Source organism: Ischnura elegans, chromosome 3 (assembly GCF_921293095.1).
Source record: "Ischnura elegans chromosome 3, ioIscEleg1.1, whole genome shotgun sequence".
Taxonomy (NCBI): Eukaryota; Metazoa; Arthropoda; class Insecta; order Odonata; family Coenagrionidae; genus Ischnura; species Ischnura elegans.
The window spans coordinates 86777026-86797937 of record NC_060248.1 but is presented as its reverse complement, the minus strand read 5'-3'; the positions used below and the strand labels follow the sequence as shown (position 1 = coordinate 86797937).

At 37.9% G+C, this 20912-nt stretch overlaps 1 protein-coding gene across 1 annotated transcript in view; it reads right to left on the bottom strand.

Annotated features, from left to right (window-relative positions):
* Nucleotides 1-2158: 2158 nt before the first annotated feature.
* The window catches only part of LOC124156113 (vesicular inhibitory amino acid transporter), a 28164-nt gene continuing 9410 nt past the window's right edge, over nucleotides 2159-20912 (bottom strand). Inside the window, exons 2-4 of the mRNA XM_046530445.1 lie at nucleotides 9480-10661; nucleotides 8031-8216; nucleotides 2159-5280 (exon numbers count right to left, since the gene is read on the bottom strand). Coding sequence (XP_046386401.1) covers nucleotides 4990-5280; nucleotides 8031-8216; nucleotides 9480-10661 — 1659 coding nt within the window. The 3' untranslated portion in view covers nucleotides 2159-4989. The remainder of the gene's footprint in view (nucleotides 5281-8030; nucleotides 8217-9479; nucleotides 10662-20912) is intronic.

The window sequence follows — 20912 nt, the reverse complement described above, 5'->3', positions numbered from 1 at the left end:
GCTTTCCCAGTGAATAATGTGGGTAAACTTTTATCGGGATTCCCACCGGGTTAATGTTTTAATATCGGCCATCGTTTCAAGTACCGTCTCGGCACTCATCTTCAGGGCTGAAAGATGAGTGCCGAGACGGTACTTGAAACGTTGGCCGATATTAAAACATTAACCCGGTGGGAATCCCGAGAAAAGTTTACCCACAAGTAGAGGTTTGGCCTACTGCCATTAGATGCATGGGGCACTCATATTTTTACCACAAACAGCAGAAGAGTGAATTCAAACTGGCAATCAGATTTTTCAGCTCAATGTTTCAACCTCTCTGCATGTATTTCACACATAATGGATCAAAACTATTCCTTCTTTTCCCCTTCCACTCAAGTTCTGGGTTCGGAACTTAACTACAAGCAGTGGAATTTTGATTAATTTAGTTTCCCTCCCATGAGTCAAGTTTCATCCTGGGTTGAAACTAAACTCCTTGGTGATTTTAATTTTGTGCGGGAACGAAACTAAACCCAGGTGTCGTATTTTTGTTTCACTCAGGGTCGAAACAAAACATTTTCGTTTAGTTTCACTTGCCATCCTTATGATCAGTGTTGTATCTTCACTGGTTTCAAACTTTTTGCTGTGCTCTTTCTCCTATTTATTGCAATCACCATTTTTTTAAATAAAGTAATCGTTCCACGAGATAAGTCAGGAAATCCAAGGTGACAGATGAGAGACAGTCAGATGGCGATAGATAGATATTCCATGAAAGGAAAAGATTGTGCCCAACGAGGTGTCATGTCCGTAAGCTGAAGTTTCCCTGTACTAGAGGATCAATTCTTATGGTCTTGCATACTCCTCTGCTGGGTTATTGATTTCTGTCCTTTAGTCAGAGGTGTCAGTGAACAGAGGTTTCATTGTATTCTGGTTGAGAGGAGAATGTTTTAAAAAGTATCACTTCAGTCCATCCTTATTTTACAGCAAAACAATCTCATAGCCAGCAATGCATGGAATATCATCAAGAATTAGGAATGCTTGATTTGTGTGCCAGCAATTTTATGCATTTAGAAATCAAAATTGTCACTCAATTGGCAGTATTGCTGCCACTAGGCTATGTAGTGCCAATCTTTGATACATATTTTCATTATTTACCTAATTAAGTGTGGGAATGTTTTTTATCAGAAACCGTCATTTGCTAATGCACATTACGTAAGCAGGTTGTTCAGACTTTTTGAGGTTTGCAAACTAGCAGATCAGACAAATTTAGCTTATTTTTTATTTTGTGGATCACTTGTGAAACGTGAAAATATTTTTATTTAATCTAGATTTTTATTTTTATCATAGATATGCATTTTTGATCGATATATTTTCTACTATGGGTGTTGTATCCATTGCTGAACATAATTTGAGCTCGTAAGTCTCTTTTCTTTAATCTTCTTTTCACTCCAATATGCCGTAAGAAACTTATTGCCAATTAAACTACAAACATATTTTATCATTTTGTTCTGCTTATGGGCATAGCCAGGATCAAAGATAGAGGGGGGCAAGCCGTGGTCCTTCAAGTTGTAACCCAGAAAAGGTTATGAAACCAAAATTTCAAGAAAATTATAACAGCGCTTTATTAGTTTTCACAATTATTTGCTCGGAAAAATATTTTTATTTTAATTATATATTTTATACTAATAACGCTTTTGTCTAGGGTGGGGCAGCAGGCCCCTCCTGCCCTCTGCTGGGTATGCCCATGGCTTTGCTGTTAATTTCTTTTCTAATTTGTGATTGGTATTTAATTACTAAAAATTGTGGTAATATTACCAGAATATTATAAAACTTAAACCTTCACAACTCATATTTTGCTTTAATTTTATTTATTGACTATTGCAAACACTATGTGCATGCGTTTAGCTGGTTTTTAGACTAGGCACTACTTTCTTTTATCTGTGTTTTCCAGCATTTTCTTTAACATAGGAGATTTTGGGGGACAAAATGTACCCTACCTTATTAAATTTTTGAAAGATGTTTAAACCATTTTGTACATATTTTAAGACAAGCTAAGTGCATACTTATTTTGTACAATGCTCACCAAAGTGATAATGTGAAAGGTCCATTAGTATTTGATGAAACAAAGTGGGAATAAATACATATACTTTGTAAGTTTCTTGTGAAACAAAGGTACAACCAAGCATTATTTTGGGCAAATTAATCTTTATTGACAAATTTCTTGGCAGCAATTTCCTATTTGGACTCATTATTTACTAGTAAACATGTATTCACATCATATGGCTATTATATAAGCTTTGATATCACTTTTTTCATATTAAGTGAAAAGATCATTAACCGTGGCCAATGTATGATGCTCTTATAATTTTATTTTTTGCATGTTAGAGAAATTGCCACTCAAAACAGTGGATGTAAAGGAAAAGATTGCCTCTTTGAGTATGTTGGCTATTCACCAACTGACTAGGCACTTTCAAATTTGTAAACATTTATTTTTAATACCACACTGCCAAAAGGTTACCAACTTTGGAAGTGCAACCATCAGCTAGTATATTTCAAATGCAAACAATGCAACAGTTTGTTGGTAAAATCTCAAAATTTTTGGATTTTAATAAGAAAACATTTTGTTTCTATTCAAAAGACCTATACATTAATGTACTCTTTGTTACAATGCAGTTTCAATTAATTTACATCAAGAACTCAGTTTGACTATGAGTAAAAATATTTGTAATACCAGTTAAATAAATTCAAAAAGTTCAATAGTTTCTCAGAATTACATAAACATTATTTCATTGAACATTCCATAAACACTCTAATGCAATAACATGGGCAACAAAAATATTTTTACAGCCTAAATGCCAGTGTTTTTGTCACTGTTCAATGGAAGACAAGTTGTTATCATTTTCTATGTTACATATATGTTTAATATGTTTATGTTTTTGATGTGGAAACCCTTAGCTTTCGTTCACCACATTGCGTATATAAATATTTGACAATGGAAGACATGGGATTTTAAATGAACAGTTAACATACACTGTCAAAAATTTAAAAGACCTGGATATTCTTCATAAGTTCATTCTATAGAATGATATATGTCCAGCACCCTAATGGTATAACATTTATCTGACAATGGAAGACAATGTTATGGAAGACAACCAGAGACACTCATTTAATGCATTATACGTTTTTGGAAGACATTTTTCATTCGTTAACTATTTTATACTGTACATATATGTATATATGGAAGACATGCTCAATAGCTTATGAGCTTACTTGCTTATCACTTTTAATGGTCTTACCAAGCCTAATATTTGGCAATTTATATTAATGCCATGTCATAGGAAAAATAGGCAAATACACATCAGTGAGATTCCATTCTTAACAAAGTTATTGCTGGAAGCCTTACAGTTCCATTCTTAATATTTTTATTGGTAGATGGGAGCACAAAAATCCTAATTCCATAATCCGATTACATATTATCTGATTCATTCTTATCTTTCATTTCGAAATTTCTTGCTGTGTGATCTGCATCGTATTAGTGTGGTATGGATTTGGTTAATATATTACAGTTTGATGTTGTCAGTTCATGTTAACAGTGAATGTTTGTGAAGCATTCAATTTTTCAAAGCTGTGGGATCAATGTACCTTATTTTGCCTTTATTTTCAAATCTGAAAATTACTGGCTAAGGGAAATAATCATCATCCCATTTTTTTCCTGTGTTTCTGCGTATTAAATGAAACACTAACCTCCATGCTTCATGACTCCATCAATGAATTTACTAAAAATATCATCAGAATGGAAAATGCATAGCAATATCTTTTGAAATGATGCAACAAATTATGTTGCCAAAATTTTAATGATTAGGTTTTTTTTTGTCATTGACATATAGAAATGTCTGGGAAATATAATGATTTTTTTCAGCATTTGATGTGCATTAAGTGTAAGATCCATCTGTTTTCAATTATTTAAGCTCTGATTAAAGAGTTACCTTCATTAATATAGGATTTTTTAACCAAATGCACTTGAGTGGTTTAGCGAAAGAATGGACCGCAAAAGCATACCAGCTCCATGGCTTTCTTTCACACATTGATCCTTTGGAATGGTTTGTATTCTATTTACACGTCTGATATGATTTGCATAATTTTCCTAAAATGCATGTCCCTTCGATTATTAAATTCTAACTTTGTATTACTATTTCAACATTTGTGGTAACACAGACAGTTAATTACAGACTTATGAACAGTTAGTAACAAATGAAGGCATTACAGTTATTGCAATTTCCTCTCATACACATAACCATATTTTTCCATTGTTTTTTGCCAAGCACAAACACCTGTTACAATCAAAAAGTTACCTTTTTGACTTTTTGCAATAGTATAGAGTTGTAACTTTATCTCATGTGGAAAAGCGTGAATTATAAAAACGAAAGAACTTTTCTTAAAATTTTGGAATTCAAAACAGTATTGACTTCAGAAATATTAAATAATGCTTTTGGTTTTGCTATTGATATTGTGGTGGTTAATTTCATGTTCATACTATTAATGGAATCTTGCGCTTTTAAGTTATCATAAGTATCTGTATTAAAGTAATATGATTCGATTTTAAAAATTATTTTAACAAGATTTTGATATAAAAAATATGTTTCAATGAAATAATCTGCATATGAGATAGTTGGCCTTAACAAGTACCATTAATTTACCATTTAATATTTTTTAGTGTGTATAAATATCTGATCAGTACATATGTATCTGAGATGCATGGAAGACAGTTTAATTGTATTGGAAGACATTTAGTTTTTCCCAGGAGTGTTGGATCATCAAATTATCTCTTGAATGCCTTGCTTGGCCAAGTTCTAGAGTAATGATGTTAGTTTCCTGATTTATGGTAATGGATTTAAATTATTTACTTTACAAATGTACATAGTAGCTCAGCAAAATTTTGCATGATCCAGCTAATCCGTAATCTATCTTTTTATTCCCTCTATCTTTAAAACTCCCGAGTTATATATGGAATTGCATTTAAAAAGGAAGGCCTATTTCAAAAGCCCTAATGAGAGCTGAACCTGAATCCCAGACTCCAATGACACCAAATAGGCAACCGAGTGCTATAACAAACCAGTCGTAGGCCACTGTTGATTGAGAGAGGGTCCCCCGCTTGAGTTTGAGGTGAAAGACACAGGGCCAGATGAATGAGAGCATGGTTCCCGTGAAGCTTCCGATGAATCCCATGAGAATGGCAAAGTGTGGTACTGAAACTGCAAGCAGGACGGTGAACACCACAACACCCACTCGAAAGGCAAGTCCCCACACCTGTTGGGTGAGGAAACCAAAGGTTCTGGTTAGTAACTCAGTGTGGATATTGGGAGGCTTACAATTAAGGATGGTAATATACATATATGTATTTGTCAATCTCTCATGCTCGCTAACCCTATAGTGCTACTTTCAGGTGCGTCTGACATGTCCGTTATGTCGTTTTCTCATTACAATCTACATATGTATTATGTCACGTCATACAACTACTGCTGCTGGACATCCTGTTGGATAGGCACACATCTTTACACCCTCAAAGGGAAAGCAATTCAAAGGATACTATACTTACCCATTAATCCTCTCAGAGCGAGGCTTTTCACTGGGCTTTGCATTCACACGACATTTTTGGTGTATGCATGTATACATACACACATGACGATCAATGTTGTGGAGCAGGTATAAGTTGATCCATGCACGGTAAATGAAAATGTATACCAATATAAATACTGTCACCATATCTGCTTTGTTCCTTTACCTAAAAATCCTGCTATGTGACCATGAATTCCAAGTTTCCCACATCTATGTGTTACATCCTCCCAGAGCAATGTCGGGTGGGAGTAGAAGGTAGAGATTCATTTTTTGGGGATTTGGTAATGAGTGCAGGGTTGTGTCATTTTCTGTAGAAATCAAGTGAGGTCAGCCATCCCCCGTCTAGTAGCATATCTGCTGGTAGACGGGGGGAGGTGTTATTCAGAAAGAGAGAAACAGAAAGGAAAAAATCTGTGGAATATTGGAGTATACAAAGTGACCTGATACCACTCAATACTTGTTAGTGATATTGACAATATCATGGATTAGAATTAATCTCATAACCCACTATTTGAACCTTGGTTAAGGAAATCCTATTTTTCTTCCTTAGTCTTAATTTTAACATCATTATTTACTGAAATAGTGCCCAAAATGAAAAGAAATACATACCTATCTCCTGAATTTGTTAATTTTCTTAATCTTCTACTTTTTTAGTGTTGGTGCAACAGCATGAAAAATTTTTCACGATAAGCTTGAAAGATAAACAATCTGATGACTGAGGAGGAATAACCAATAATTATGAGTTTTTTTATTTACAGCATTTTTTTATGAAAATATTATTTAATTATTATTTTTTTATGATTGGATAGTCACTTATTTAGGTATGTTTTAATAATTAATGACTGAAAATAGAAATAGTAAAAAAAATCTCTTATTAATTCATTAAATTATTGCATATTTAATAGTTCTACAGGTGCAATCATACACCAAGAGTGAAATTCAACATAAAAAAATCATTTGGCTTTTGATCGTTGCTAACTATTATGGAAATTTTTGCACCTTTCAAACAATAATGTGACTTAGAGGTGTATTGGTCATTCGAAATTGAAAAAAAGTTTTTTGAAATGCTTAATTATTTTTTCATGGCAAATTACACCCTTGTTGTGATGAAGTTCCAGATCACACCTGCTTTCCTCTTCAAAACTATTGGTTTCCTCAGCTATCATGCCCCATAATTCCTTATAGAAAGTACGTAAGGGTAGTGCATCTTAACTGGGGCAGTCTGGGATGCCCTCTGCTGGGGTTCATGGTGGGGCCCTCCTATAGGGGGGAACCTGGAGTTCTCTCCCAAAAAATTTTAGGAAATTGCATGCCTGGAAATGGATTTTGACTCTGTTACGGCTCTTAACTCTTTTGCGTCGAATGTCGGGTAGAGCCGACAGGCTTTTTTATATGCTGAGCACCTGACAGCGGGTATAGCTATCATGGATTTTTCAACACAAACAGCTGGACGTTGGCTCTGGCTGATGCAAGGGAGAAGTGACCACTGAGGTAGCAATTATCTGATGCATATACGGCCTGAGACCCAGCTTAGCGAGTCCTTAGGGCCACTCCTCGGCAATTAAGCCTAACACATTTATGATCATCCTCCATGGAGAAATCCGTTGCAAAGTATATTTTGTTGAATGCTACAATGTTTTAATACTTTGAAATGAATTCATTGTTTTGTTCTGTGTGTAAGCAATTTTTAAACAAAATTTTTGCATAAAAAATAACGGACTTCTAGACTTGTAGTCTTAGTACCTTATGTTCACTAACTTTGTTGTTATTAACACTAGAAATCTGTTTAAAATTCCACAAATCTCAAAAAAATGTTCGTAATTCCTTTAGAAGAGTAAATTATTGACAATAAAATGCAATTTTCGGTTGAAAAAACACTGGTAACGCAATAAGTTGAGAGTGGATTCATTCTAAGATAGGGTTAGAGGGTCTAGACCAGTGGCTGGGGTAAGGGACGGGAGTTGAGTTGGGTCCTGAATCTGAGGGATGAAAATACCAGGGTAACTCCGCCCCAAAAAAGAGCTCCGTACAGAGAGGTTTACAATATTCTCATGCTACTCATAGCACGGAAAATGCTTTCCAACTGTAGGTGCCGGCAGGAAAGGGTTAAAAACTAGATATGTAGAAGTTAATGAAAAACATCAATGTCGTAAGGAAAATGCTATGAAAAGTGATAATTTGTTATTGTAATACAATGCACAGGGGGTCTAGAGGAGATAAGGAATGATAAATTAGCTGACAAATGACTCATCAGACCACTAATTCCCCTGAAAGACCTGGCTCATCTCAAGAGAAAAAAAATTGGATAATTCTTTTCTTTTGTAATCTAAAGATAAAGATAGATTTTCATGGAACTCATTTTCAGCTCACCATTTCAACCCATAATTTGTATTGATATATGTGCTATCAATACCATGACTTTGCTTTCATATCTATCTTACCTTCAGCTCTCCATCTTTTTCCCATATTGAAGGAAACAAGGTTGTGGGACGCTCCTTGAAAAATGATTTCTCCAGTAATTCACAAGCAGCATAGTATGGCAGTGGGTAGGAGAGCAACGCTTTTACCACCAAGAAAAAGTTGACCAATCCCTTGAATCCTTGGGAGTGCAAGTTGTTAGTGATCACCTGAAGAAAAAAATTTGATTTAAATGAAATGAAATCATGCATCATATTTTAGTGCATATAAATTATATCTTTATGTGTGAGCCAAGGTCAGTGTATAGTTTGGTTAAGTAAATAACTTTTAACAAGGACTCCGATTGATGTTTAGTATTTAAAACAAATGTTAAATGTATGAAAAAATTAAGGAAGTAAAATGATTAAGTATTTTTAGATGGACAGGAAGTATGAGGATAACTCATAGCAGTGGGCAGTCATTTGCAAAAAATTTTCCAGATTATCTGGGTGCAGAATATTAAAAATTCCCTTTCTAAATTATTTCTTTCTAAAATCAAAACAAACATTTTCACAGCTTATTTTTTTAAATTTCTCCATAATGGAAAAAAGACAAACTTAGCAAGTTCTACCAGGTTCACCTGGGGTCTGATGATAACACAAGGTGTTGAAAAGTGGGTTGTAATAAATTTTCTTGCCTAGTGAAAATAGCAAAGTTTCTCTTTTTTCCATCATAGTTGAATAACCCAAAGTAATATTACTCTTTTCTGAGAGTGTTGAACAAGTTATGGTCAAATAATTTCCAGGAATGCTGTCCATTCTAAGTCTTTGCATTTCATTTTGTGTTATATTATGGCATAACAAACTATCAGTAAGGGCAATAAGTACATATACTTAATTCCTGTTGAAAGTAATAAAAAAAACAAATATTTTGCTTTTAGGACTATTAGGAATATGTATCTTCAGCATGCTCCAAGTACAGTGGCGTAGCTAGGAGGGGTGGGGGGGTTCTGGACCCCCCCCCCTCTCCAAAATATAAAAGCACAATTATTTTTCTTCAGAAAAGAAAACAAAATATTGAAAAATCATAAATTTAATAAGTATTTTTTTAACTTATGAAGTTTTTTCGAATGAGAAAAGTGTTAAAATTACCCATTACTTAGTACCCTATTTTTTTAATTTTCCCCTAGTTTTGGTCTCCCCCGGAAAAAATCCTGTCTTAGTATCCTCACCAGAGGATAGTTTTGAGCAATCTCTATGGTAGTTCAACAGACTGAATCTTTATGAAGAAATGAATATCTTGAGTTCCAATTAATGACTGACTTAAATTTTGCATTTCATATTTTGCAAATATCATTTAGCACTCTGGTATTCCTTTCTTCATTAACATTATCTTGGATACGATCAGCAATTTGTCTTTCTTCAGCTAATGTATCGGACTATTATTGGGTGGATTTTTTGGTTTTGTATTCAATGAAGATAAATCATCCAAACCTGTTGTGTGTCATCCTGGAAGGTGAGGAAACAGAAATATCCAAAGAATGACTTGAATAAAGCTGCAGCGACGTGAGATCTAGACAGCATCCGCGAAAAGGTGGAGGGGTCCTCCAGCGATCCTTCGAGGGTGGGGAGGAAGATCTGGGATGTGTAGCTGAAGACGATGACTCCGAGGGAAATGGGGAAGTTCTTGAGGTCCAGGGTCCACTTGACCTTTCCCCAACCCCAGTCTCCAATTTGCAGCAGACAGTAGCCCAAGATGACCGCATTGATGACCAAGTGGACAATGGTGCACCAGAAGGATAACATCGACACTGCATGCAGACTCTTGAGGAATGCGAGTGGCACCAAGAGGATGCCACATGCGAGCATCCACGACCTTGTGTCCATACCTCCTCCGGTCCGAACAACCACCACGACGGCCCCGCCGGAGTCATCCTCTGGTTGCGCCTGGGTGGTAGTTGCCGTCGGTGGGAAGGCCCCAATCATCAAGTCACCCACCACGACAACATACAGAATGCAGGTCATTAGCAGCTCTATTATCTGGGCTGCATTCACGAACCTCACACCCCACAGAGGGCCGAAGACCTCCCTGGCAATCCCGACGTAGCTGTCCCGCACCCTGACCTTCACCATCCTCTTCTCCTGGCACGTCCGGCGGACCACTCCACCACCTGCCGCAATGCCTGGCTGTTGTTGGTCCTGCTGGTCTTGCTGCTGGGCCAGGGGGACGGAGGGAGGTGGGGGCCTAGCCGGGGGCACACCGTCAGCCAGGAAAGGGTTGGTGGGGTGGGATGTGGTGGCGGTTGAAGGGCCGGTGAACGGGTTGCCCCCGCCGTATTGCCCCGTCGTCCCCTGCTCGTCCCCCCAACCCCCGGTCTGGTCCCCTGCGCTCCCCCACTGGTCGCTCTGCTGTTGTTGGCCCCAGTTGTTCCCCTCCCAGCTCTGCACCTCCGCTCCCTGGACGTCGCCCGTCTCGGCGTAGGCGGGTGGACCTTCTGGCGGAGGCGCCGCTCCGTTCGGCCACTGATCGTCCGCGTCCACCTCCATGTCCTCGTAGAGGCAGTCCACGAGGATCTTGCCCGTGTAGCAGCAGATGTGCGCCACGCCGACCATGGCCGCGATGGCCCAGTATCCTCCCCGGAGGACGGCGAACGGGAGGGACACGATGAACATTCCCTTGAAAACAAAACGAGAAGATGATTGAATGTTTATTTCCGTGGAGGAGGTGTACTACTGAACTTTTTCATCCCTTCATTTACAATGTGCTGGAGAGAGGCTTAAGGCACCATTTCATTTGATTTATTTTTCTACTGATTTGGGTCTTATCGAGGTACAGATTTTGGTGCAATGGCCACCGCAAATATCTTAGAATGCTAACATATTATGATATCTCGAATAGCTTGAATATCTACTAACTTAGCATTTTTTTTATTCATCACTTCTCTGAAATCTGTATTTTCAGCCTGAAGCATATTTTTTTATCTCGCGCAAAAATGTATGGCTTCAATTTGTTAAATGTAGGCATCTAAAAAATCTAACGATTGTCGTCGTAATAAATACTTACTTTACCTGTTGAAATATTCTTATTGTGCAACAAATCGAATCTCTTAGTCGGCGACGACGGGTAAAACCTTTCATTAAAGCGATTCCACATGTCTCAAGCGCGTGCATGATCCAGAATGAGATGCACGTATCGCGGCAATAATCTTAAAAATGATCAACGGAGAAGCTACCAGGAGGGATACCCACCGATAGGGGTGTTGAGTGAGCTTCCGAGAGCTCATAAAGGGCATTAAGAACACGGCGATAGTGTTGACCCGGTCATGAGAATGCGAGGAAAAGCGAATAGCTTGCAGGAGAGAGCGAGAGAGAAAGGGGAGAGGACGAGTCCGCAAGAGGAATAAATAAGTGGACAATGGAGGTGGGAATAAGACCGCACTCCCCTCCGCTGTAACCTTTGCTGCCGCAGGAAGATGATCAAGGGGCCGTGACGGCGGCGGGAGGAAAAATGGAAAAAATAAAATCGTGGGTAGTGGACCGACGCATCGATTCATTCCGGGGGGAAAAAAAGATATCTGTAGGAATGAAGACAGTCGGTAGGAATGCGGACAGAGCGGAGGGAAATAAATAAAAATACATTAGTTTTCACTTCGTAAATTGAAATAATACCTTATTCTCCAGGTGTTATTAGCTTCTGCTTACCAAGCAAGAAAAATTTAATTCGTGGGTTCTTCCATCTTCCGGGTTTTCGCCGCGTTGGTTGTCAGAGATTGACGACCATCTCTCTAGGATTCCACTTCGAGGTTAAGACTACTGGTGGAATTCCGGCGAAACTGTCGTCAAATTCTAACAATCAACGCGGCGAAAACCCGGAAAGTTGAGAGATTCAAGAATTCAGAACGTCACGGAAAACTACTAGCCGGGAAAAAAGAAGTTATTTATTATTATCCTAGGAAATGACTGCGGATAAGCAAGCGGCGTACCTTTGTGGAGTCAACCTCTACGTACGTGCTCGTAAAATGTGGAAATTCCTCGGAGATTGCTTGTCAAGCCAACATATCCCCGCAGAGGGAGAAAATGCCTTGATAGGTAATTGGTACCACACCTGGCGCGGGTGACCTGGGTTCGTATGAGGTCATGGCAAATGGTAATGATTTTTCTTCCAGATTAGATTAATACAATTATTATTTATCGGTACAATGGTTTGCTCAGAATGTAAGTGCATAAGACTTGTGTTTGAACTTGAGTTTGGGCTAACAGAGAATGCGAAGGATTTTTTTAGCGCAAAACTTTGTTTGTAATCTACAGCAGTCATTTTTATGATTTGTCTTTTTAAAACTCTAGTTCATTAAGCTATTTAATTCCGTGAAAACGAACGTTTGGTGAGACCGGTTTCAACGATCTCGTTTATCCAATGTTCTTGCATTATAGAAGCATTTTATTTACCTCGGTGGGTTTCTGAAATGTTTTTCCGGCGGTATATTTCCTAGTGGAGTGCAATTCGTTGCAAAACCATTTCACCAAAAAGAGTTGGTTGCATGCCCTTGAGGAGTGACACCGTTTTAAAGATATATCGAGTCATTTAAAAATTAATTTAGGTAGGTACCTTTTTAAAGAATTACGAAAATGGATAGTTATATTTTGCCTGTTTCAATTACTTCGCGGTGTGAAATGCATTTACAAGATTTTCTTGATGTAATCCTATCTATTAAAACTACTATTGAAAACAGATTGTGTCTGTAGAGCGTAGAAGTAATTGTATTTCGTTTATTTCCTTGTCTACATTGGAATCTATAGTCTTAGGATTCGATTCGGGGAACGCTTGCAGTCATAGACCTAACCACGCAATCACGTGGGATCTTTTTCCTTGATCACATTTTGCCTTGCAGATGGATTGCGGAAGAAATTGCAAAAGGAAATCACCTCAAGTGTCCAGCCAATAATTTGCATACACACTAAATTTTAATCTATAGGCGATGGAACTGTTTATGCTGTAACGTGCATGTAGTAATAAAGTAACAGCGGGATGAGAATTATTAGGTGGTTGCGCGAATCGGAGGAGTAGCTGAGATGTGGTGACCCGCTCGATAGGAGCGGAAGAACGTCATGAAATTATCCGTGACAGAGCCACCCAGATCAAAATATAATACACGGTATTCAAGAAAACAGTAGTCTCCGGCGTGTTTTGGTACAATTTTCTTATCATGGAAAATGTTATGGCCTCGAAATTTCACTTAATTTATGAGATAGACCTTGGTTTCGATGTGGAACATCAGCATGAAGCACTAACACACATGTCTATATATCGTTAAATCAATAGTCGTCCAAGTAAATTAGGTGAAATTGCGAAGTTATAGCTCTTCATTTACATTCTAGGTGGCAATGACCAAGGCCACTTTCAGTAGACCGGTGATTTTTCGCCGCGAATAGCTTGAAAAGTAAGCGATGCGACGGATGTAAGAACAGAATAAATACGGGTATCTTTATTTTCCAAGCTTAATCGCAATGGAAATTTTAAAAAAATGATAAACTAGCCCATTATGCTCCGATTCCGGGAAATTACCTCATTCAAGCTCAATTTTGTTTTCTGCCGACGATATCGGTATTACTAAAACACTTGTGTCGGGTGGCCTTGGAGTGCATTTAGCTGGCAACTGTCCCGATTTTTTCAACCGTGGCCCAAAATTTTTCGCACCACGTGGATACTTAAAAGGAGAATTAATTAAGCAATTTCCAATGTAATAAGTCGTAATTTCTCTTTATTTTGTCATTTTACATGGCTTTCATGGTGAAGGGTATTTTGCGGTGATGATGAGCTTCGGACTCAAGCAAAACCCTCGCCGTGTGACGTGGTCGAGGGAAAGGAATTTGCTCCTCTATTTAGAATGAGAGGAATTAGCTGAATATGATGTGAGTTATACTCTGTCAAACCAACCGCCGAGCAAAGAAACAGAGCGAAAGACATTTTTAATGCATTACAATCCAAATATTGCCACTAAAGCTCTAAAAAAAATTAAGTGCGAATTAAATAAAATTTTCTGTGCCTGCAGAGGGTAGAGAAGTGAAGATCCCAAAATATGCAGTTGAAGCAGCCTTTACCTGCGTATCTTTGAACCCCGGGTTCGAATCTTGCCAACTGAGGTCTCTCCCTACATACCGGACATCGGCCTATGCCAAGTTCAGGTTTATTGTCGGCAAGGTAACGATCATGTTAGTTAGGATCCCACGGGCCTACGGACTGATTTGACAGCTAGTAAAAACAATAATGGTAGGAAATAAAATTAGTAGGCTTATCCATTGTTGACCCTGCAACATTAATTTACTGGAGCATTAATAGTAATTTCGCTGTGAAGATAGCACGACTACAATTTAAGTATCTTCCAATTTCTTCATAGTTTATGTTGATGTACGTCTTTGGGGAGAGTACGGTACATTTTTAGCTCATTCATTTTTTCTCTTCCCGTCCTATTTAATCAACTATCTAAAATTGTATGATGTAGGAATCATTGAGGTATTGGAAAAATGAATTGATTATACCGAGACCGCACGCATGGAACGCTCCTTTTCGGTATAAATTGATAACAGTAGTTATTATTGGTCTTTAAAACTTTGTGCTTTGCAATTTTACCTGCTTTCTTACTGTAATTGTCTCTACCACCGAGCATGCATTTTTTGTGCGGTCATGCGTATTTTATAGCATTAGCTTCATTTATTTTTACGCTTTCTATTTCCATTCTCTTTAACAATCCATGCACCATGAAGTAAAAAGTTTGAAGATAAGCGAAGATGTATTAAGATATCCGAAGGAGAGGAGAAATTGAAGCTTTGAATTTCAAAAAAGTCCATTCGGTAAATTTTTTTAGACAAACCACTTTCCCAGTGCATTTCAAGGCACTTCAACTTTTCCCTTTACATGTAATATCTGTTCTTATAAAAGGTCGCATTAACAGTTCTAGTAGCCCCAAAATTACGCAGAAAACTGTTCATCCCAAATTCATGCCTAGTGCATATTTTGGAAATCGTGGCTCCAGTTTTCTTTTTGATGCCGCTTTTCCTTCAAAACGCGTGGAATGGAAATAAAAAAATCCTCCTAACTCAGTTATATTCTTAACACAAAAGGGAACGTTAGATGGTTTTATTTCGATTAAATTCCCATATTGTCTGATTGTTGTGTTATTATACGAATTGATTTCTATCATTCCCAACAATATTCAGCGCAGCTTTGTTATCTCAAATCACTTACCTTTCTTCCCTCTCCCTCTGCATTTTCTTTCAACACTCTCTCCTTAACTTTCCATCTTTATTTGCTCCTCTTTATGCCTCCCATGCCCCGCGCGAACGAGCCGGCGATCCCAAATATGGAAAATTTAAATTTCCGAGAGTATTTCTTTATTTTCTGCGGCTATATGGTTATTTTTTAAATCTTTAACATGGAGTTTGTTTTATTCCTACGTAATATTCGTGCATAAACGCAATATGGCCCCTAATTCCATATTTTGGTTCCTTTCAGTGGTGGTTGTTCAAAGGTTGAAGAGGTGCGATAGATATTGTAGAGCAGAGAGAAGAGAACTGGATGAATTTTTAATCACCAATGCTAAGTTTGAGGATGGCCCAGGCATAAGACAAACTAGAAATTCGCTCTCGTGTTAGTAATTCTCAACGCGGCAGTTAAACTTGGAACCATTTAAGGTGAAGTTATTGGATCAGATATAACGTATAGAATCCATGCTGCTTATTTTTCAGGCATTCTTCACGAAAGTACTCTTTCGACCTACCAACTCTTAAAAAGCATAACTTTTACTCTATGCGATATAATTATGTGTTTATTCTAGAGAGTCAACTTTGAAATAGAAGTAGACGGAAGGGTAAATACTTGCGCTAAAGGCGGAGCTAATTAGGGGTGGAAGGGCTTGAACGTTGGCTTGGGACGGATTCATTTAACTATTATTGTAATGGAATTATGAAAGGAGAAAGCTTCAATGTAGAAGATTGTAAGGCGGTCAATTAACGAGTCTTTGAATACGATGTTGAGAAAATATCTTCCCAAAACCAATGTTCTTCATTTCCTCGATATCACTCTGCCTCTTGGGTAAAACGTAATTATCAGTTTTGAATTTTCATTCTGTTTCAAGGTAGATATTAGCAGTTCACCTCAAATAAGTTATTTACTGTGATATTCATAGTAAGTTCTTTACATTTCCAGAGAAATACACCTCCTTTTCCTGGAGAATCCGCTGTCATTTGGATAAAGGGTATTTTTCAAAACAAAAGCATTCCGGCAAAACGAGCCAGGAAAAAGTAGAGCATTGGATACATTCCTCGGTCTAAAATGAATTCGGCAAAGAAATATGTACCGTGTTGAAAATGAGGATAGCATGGGACACAGAAGTATTTGATGCCGAAAATTAACTAGAGTTGAGACTGAGAGTCTCGATGTAATGGGATAATTTCTGTAATCTTCCATTGTAAAGACCCTGCTCACTTCCACTAGAGCCTACCCCACCTTTTAGAGTTCTGAGGGGAGCGTGGGAGAGGCAAATCGGGACGAGACTGTGGTTTCGGGAGGGGGCTGAGGGAGGGGAGGGTTAAGGGGGCGAAAAGGGTAAGGCGGTGAGGAGGGAAGGGGCATAGGGGATGCCGTTGATCAATACCGAAGGGGAGCGGAGGAAAGAGAGAGAGAGAGACAGAGGGCGCGATGCAACGTACGGAGAGCCTGTTGCTGTGAAACAGCGGATCCGGCAAGGATGCTGCAGCACCTCTAACGGAAGGCACTCCTTTTAACAGCTACCCCTGAGCACTTTCGTGAATGCCACGAGACCTCGTGACGTACGCAATAAGGGTCCCTCAGATTTAAACCGGCCAATTTCTGTCCCAAGTGTGGTCAAGAAGAGCTGCCTCATCCAATAGGTTGTTAATACTTATTGGAAGGCTACTCGGTTTCTCATCGGTTTATTTGTTCATGGCTGCTTATTTTCGGGAACCGACCGAGGGGAGATCATCATCAGCCCTGAAGATGATAACCGGTTCGGTTTCCGAAACGTTGGCAGTCAAGTCAATAATTACCCGGTGGGAAACCCAGGTAGCCTTCCAAGATGCTATGCGCCTGGAAAACACCGTACTTTATTCATTCTTATTATCATTGAGTCAGTGATTCAGCCTTAAGGCTAGTGAGAGTAGGTGATGTCAGAGCTCACCTCGGACTAAGCATGAGGTTTGTGAATTTCACTCTTCCAGGGGAAAGTGGGGTTTTACAAAGAAGTTATTTTCCTTAGGCCACCTCGCGCTCCGAGGATTTTTTGTGCTCGTTGTATTCTCCTATTGTTTGGTTACTGTATTTTTTGTGAAGTAGCCTTAAATATTTGCGGTTTGAGAAATATTTTCAATTGAGATTTTTGGTGGTGCTGACTTTCTGCATTCTTCCAGTTCTGACTTGCATTGCTTTCTTAATTTTTTACTTTATTATGACTCTTATATTCGTCAGGTTTACTGAATTTAACCAATGAAGTTTTATTTTTATCTCAGGGTAAAAATAATGTATTTCAACTCACGAAATGAAGGAATATTTCAGTTTTCAGCCATCTAATTTTTTTTCAGTCGCGCTTATAAGAGTGGTGAAATTGATTTACGATTTTCATGCCAACATTACAGAACTAACAAAATAGCTTATTTTTATTTCTCTGAAAATAAAATTATTAAGAACCTAATATAACGCTCTTTTGTTGTACGTGGTAATAAAGAGGAGCAAATTAGTTTGAGTATTTAGATAGTTCAAAATAAAATCAAGGAATTTATTTTAATCAATGTTATAATTCGATAAAGTCACTCGCCGCCGAAAGAGAAATGGTATAAAGTTTGTATTAAATTTAAGTTTAAAATGGTTGTGTTTTTTCTTTCGCCAATCTGGCTTTTTACAAAGAATCTCATTGCCCAGAGAGTGAATAACCGATGTGCAAGGAATGAAATAATGACAAGAGTTTTATAGGAATTATTTCCTCCTTTCACTTTCTACTCAAAGCCTTGAAATCGTGGCTGCTGGTTCGGCTGTCCGAATAATACCTGGGGATTTTCTGTCTTGACGTGACGCGATGGATGGACACAAGAGTGGAATTCCTTATCTCTCAAATCCAGCGGTGAATTTTAAGCTAAATGTAAGAATAGGTACTAAATATGAATGCGATAATAAAAATATTATTTCAGTTTTTCTACTCTCTTGACAGTTTACCTGGCAGATGAATCTTTTTTTTTAATGTTACGATGCAAGTAAGTTTTTACATGGCATTGCGTGCGAGATTTTTAACCGACTGACTCAAATTTCGTTATCTTTAGTGTGGGATGTGATTCATGGATTATCTACTTAAAATGTCTGTGCTTTACTCATAAAACTATCCTTATATTATAATAATCACAGGTGTCAGTTACTTAGGTGTTAAGACTACGGTTTTATCCTTTCAGTTTTAATTTATGTCGATTTTATCCCCATTATCCTTTAGTCTTTCCTAGTAGTAGTGGGGTTTTTAATATTTTTATTAATGGTTTTCACTATTTTACGGTATTACCATTAATAATATTTTCTAGTTAAGTATGATCTTAAGTTTTCCCGGCGTATCAGTTGCAGAAAAATTTCTCGGGTTTTCCACCGGTTGATGTCGACCATGTCTCCCAATGTCTCCATGGGAGACATGGACGACATCAACCGGGGGAAAACCCGAGGAATTTTTCTGCAATTTTCTAGTTAACCTTTCACGTGCTCTATTCATTACCGATTTTTCAAATTTAATCTAATTATGTTTCAATTCTCTTCAAATTTTGTTACTTTCTTGCAAGGTTGTCTCCCTTACAAGAGCTCCCTGAAAATGTGCGTGTGCACTCGTATATCTGCTAAGGCGAGTAATTTTTAAGATAGTATGGAGTATAACATGGCTTTATGGCGCATATTTTTACTACTATGGGAGCATATCTCTTCTGTATTTCTCTTTTGCATAATTTTTTATTATTCTACTCGATTTCTTTCGCCGAAACATATTTCAATTTCAATTTTAAATGTAATGTTGGGTTTTCACTGAGAGGAATATAATTACGATTACTGCTCTATAGAGGTAGAATAATCTTTACAAATTGGAGTGCAGAGTGCTTTAAAAACATCTAGAAAGCAGTGAGATGAGAAGAAACAGTTAGGAATAGAAATACCATTTTAAAATAGTTTGAAATAGTATGCAACTTCTTTGTGTTAATTATTTACGCTAACTGTCATAAATGGGAAGATAATAAGTTGTCGAACTCAGTAAAATTTATTTCTTCCTTTCCATTTCAACGTGTAGGAGACTATTTTTAATGTGAATTTGCGTAGTATATTTTTACTATTCATAGTAGTTAAAAGAACATATTGTAGAAGGGCAAGGAACGGCCCCGAATGAGTTATACAGGACAGTTTACAAAGGATGTAAAAGAGAAGAAATACGTCACTATGAAAAGGCTAGCGGAATGGAGAGTGGAATGGAGAGCTGCTTTAAACCTATCTTAGTATTGATGACTTGTGATGATGAAAATTTCAAAATTGAGATAGCGGAAATTATTAAATAAGGCCTGTACAATATAGCTTGATAATTCCAAGATGATAGTATGAATCTTAAACAATTAATTTGTCACGGAAAAAGACGGGTAAAGAGGGAGTGTTGTGTCCTCTTATTTTAGTATTTCGATATAGCGTTGCCTGACTATGACAATTTGATCTTTAATTGGTTTTCCTTCGTTTTTACGTCTTTCCATCCCACACCGTTTAAGTAAGCTTTTAGCACTCTTATCCATATAAGAAGATTCACCCTCACTTTGCCTCTGCGATCCAACCGGTGAACAAGCGGTCCCTGCTCAAGTGCTTTGATCGCGCTCCAAGTGGGTTTAGACGGTTTCCTTCTTCTGGAGCCGCGTGGTCCCTCTTAAGAGTTGACCCAGCGACCCCCTTTCACCGTTGATGCATCGAGTGTTTTCCCATCCTCACCTGAGATTAAGCACCCTCTTGCCCTCAAGCCTTCAGCCCCGGTTATCCCTCCCGCCACGTCGGCGGGTCTCGTTGTCGCCGCCAAGAGTGATAGCGGGACATCTCAAGGCTGCGGGGGATTAACGATTCGAAGGAACATTGTCTGAATGGGAAAGGAAGAGACTCGGAGGAGAAATCAGGTCGCTCGGGTTTTTCGACGAGGATCCTTCTCTGAAGAGGAAGCGAAAGGCAACAATTCAAGAAATAATTTTTTGGGTCATTTCGAAGATTATTCAGGAAAATGTAAAAAATGTTAAATTTTCTCCGCAAGCTTTGAAGATTTTTTTTCGTGAAGAATATTAATTTTATTGTTTCTTTTTAATTTTTAAGTGATCGTTTTTCCATGCTCTGTTATAATTTCCATATGAATTGCGTACATATATTTATGATTTCCGTTTCTAACCCATTTTATTAGTCAACTGCGCAACGCGTTGGGTATCTTCAGGACTTATTCTCATCCCATTATTAGCACTGATGATTCACCGTTGTATTTGAAGTTTTCAACAGCGAACTGATGCTGCTCTTGGAACTCAAATATCATATACATATATTCCTGTCACTAAAATAGTGTCTCCAGAATCACTGGCCGCAGAATTCCTAGTTGACTTAATACCCAATGAAAGGGAAAACATTTGTTAAGTTCTCTGATTATATTTTACTTTTGTGATATGGGTATCCCTGCAATACGCCATGATCAAGATTATATTATATTTCGGGTCGGAGAGATGGAATTTGGTTGAGTTGCATACTCATTCTCATGGCGATGATGGTATCAATTGATAGTCTGGTGGTGCAAACAAATTTTTTCAATAGATTTATCATATATTAACATTTCTTCTGAATGGCTTGGGCATATCTGGTAACACAAGGCCAAGACCAAGTGAAACTTTGTA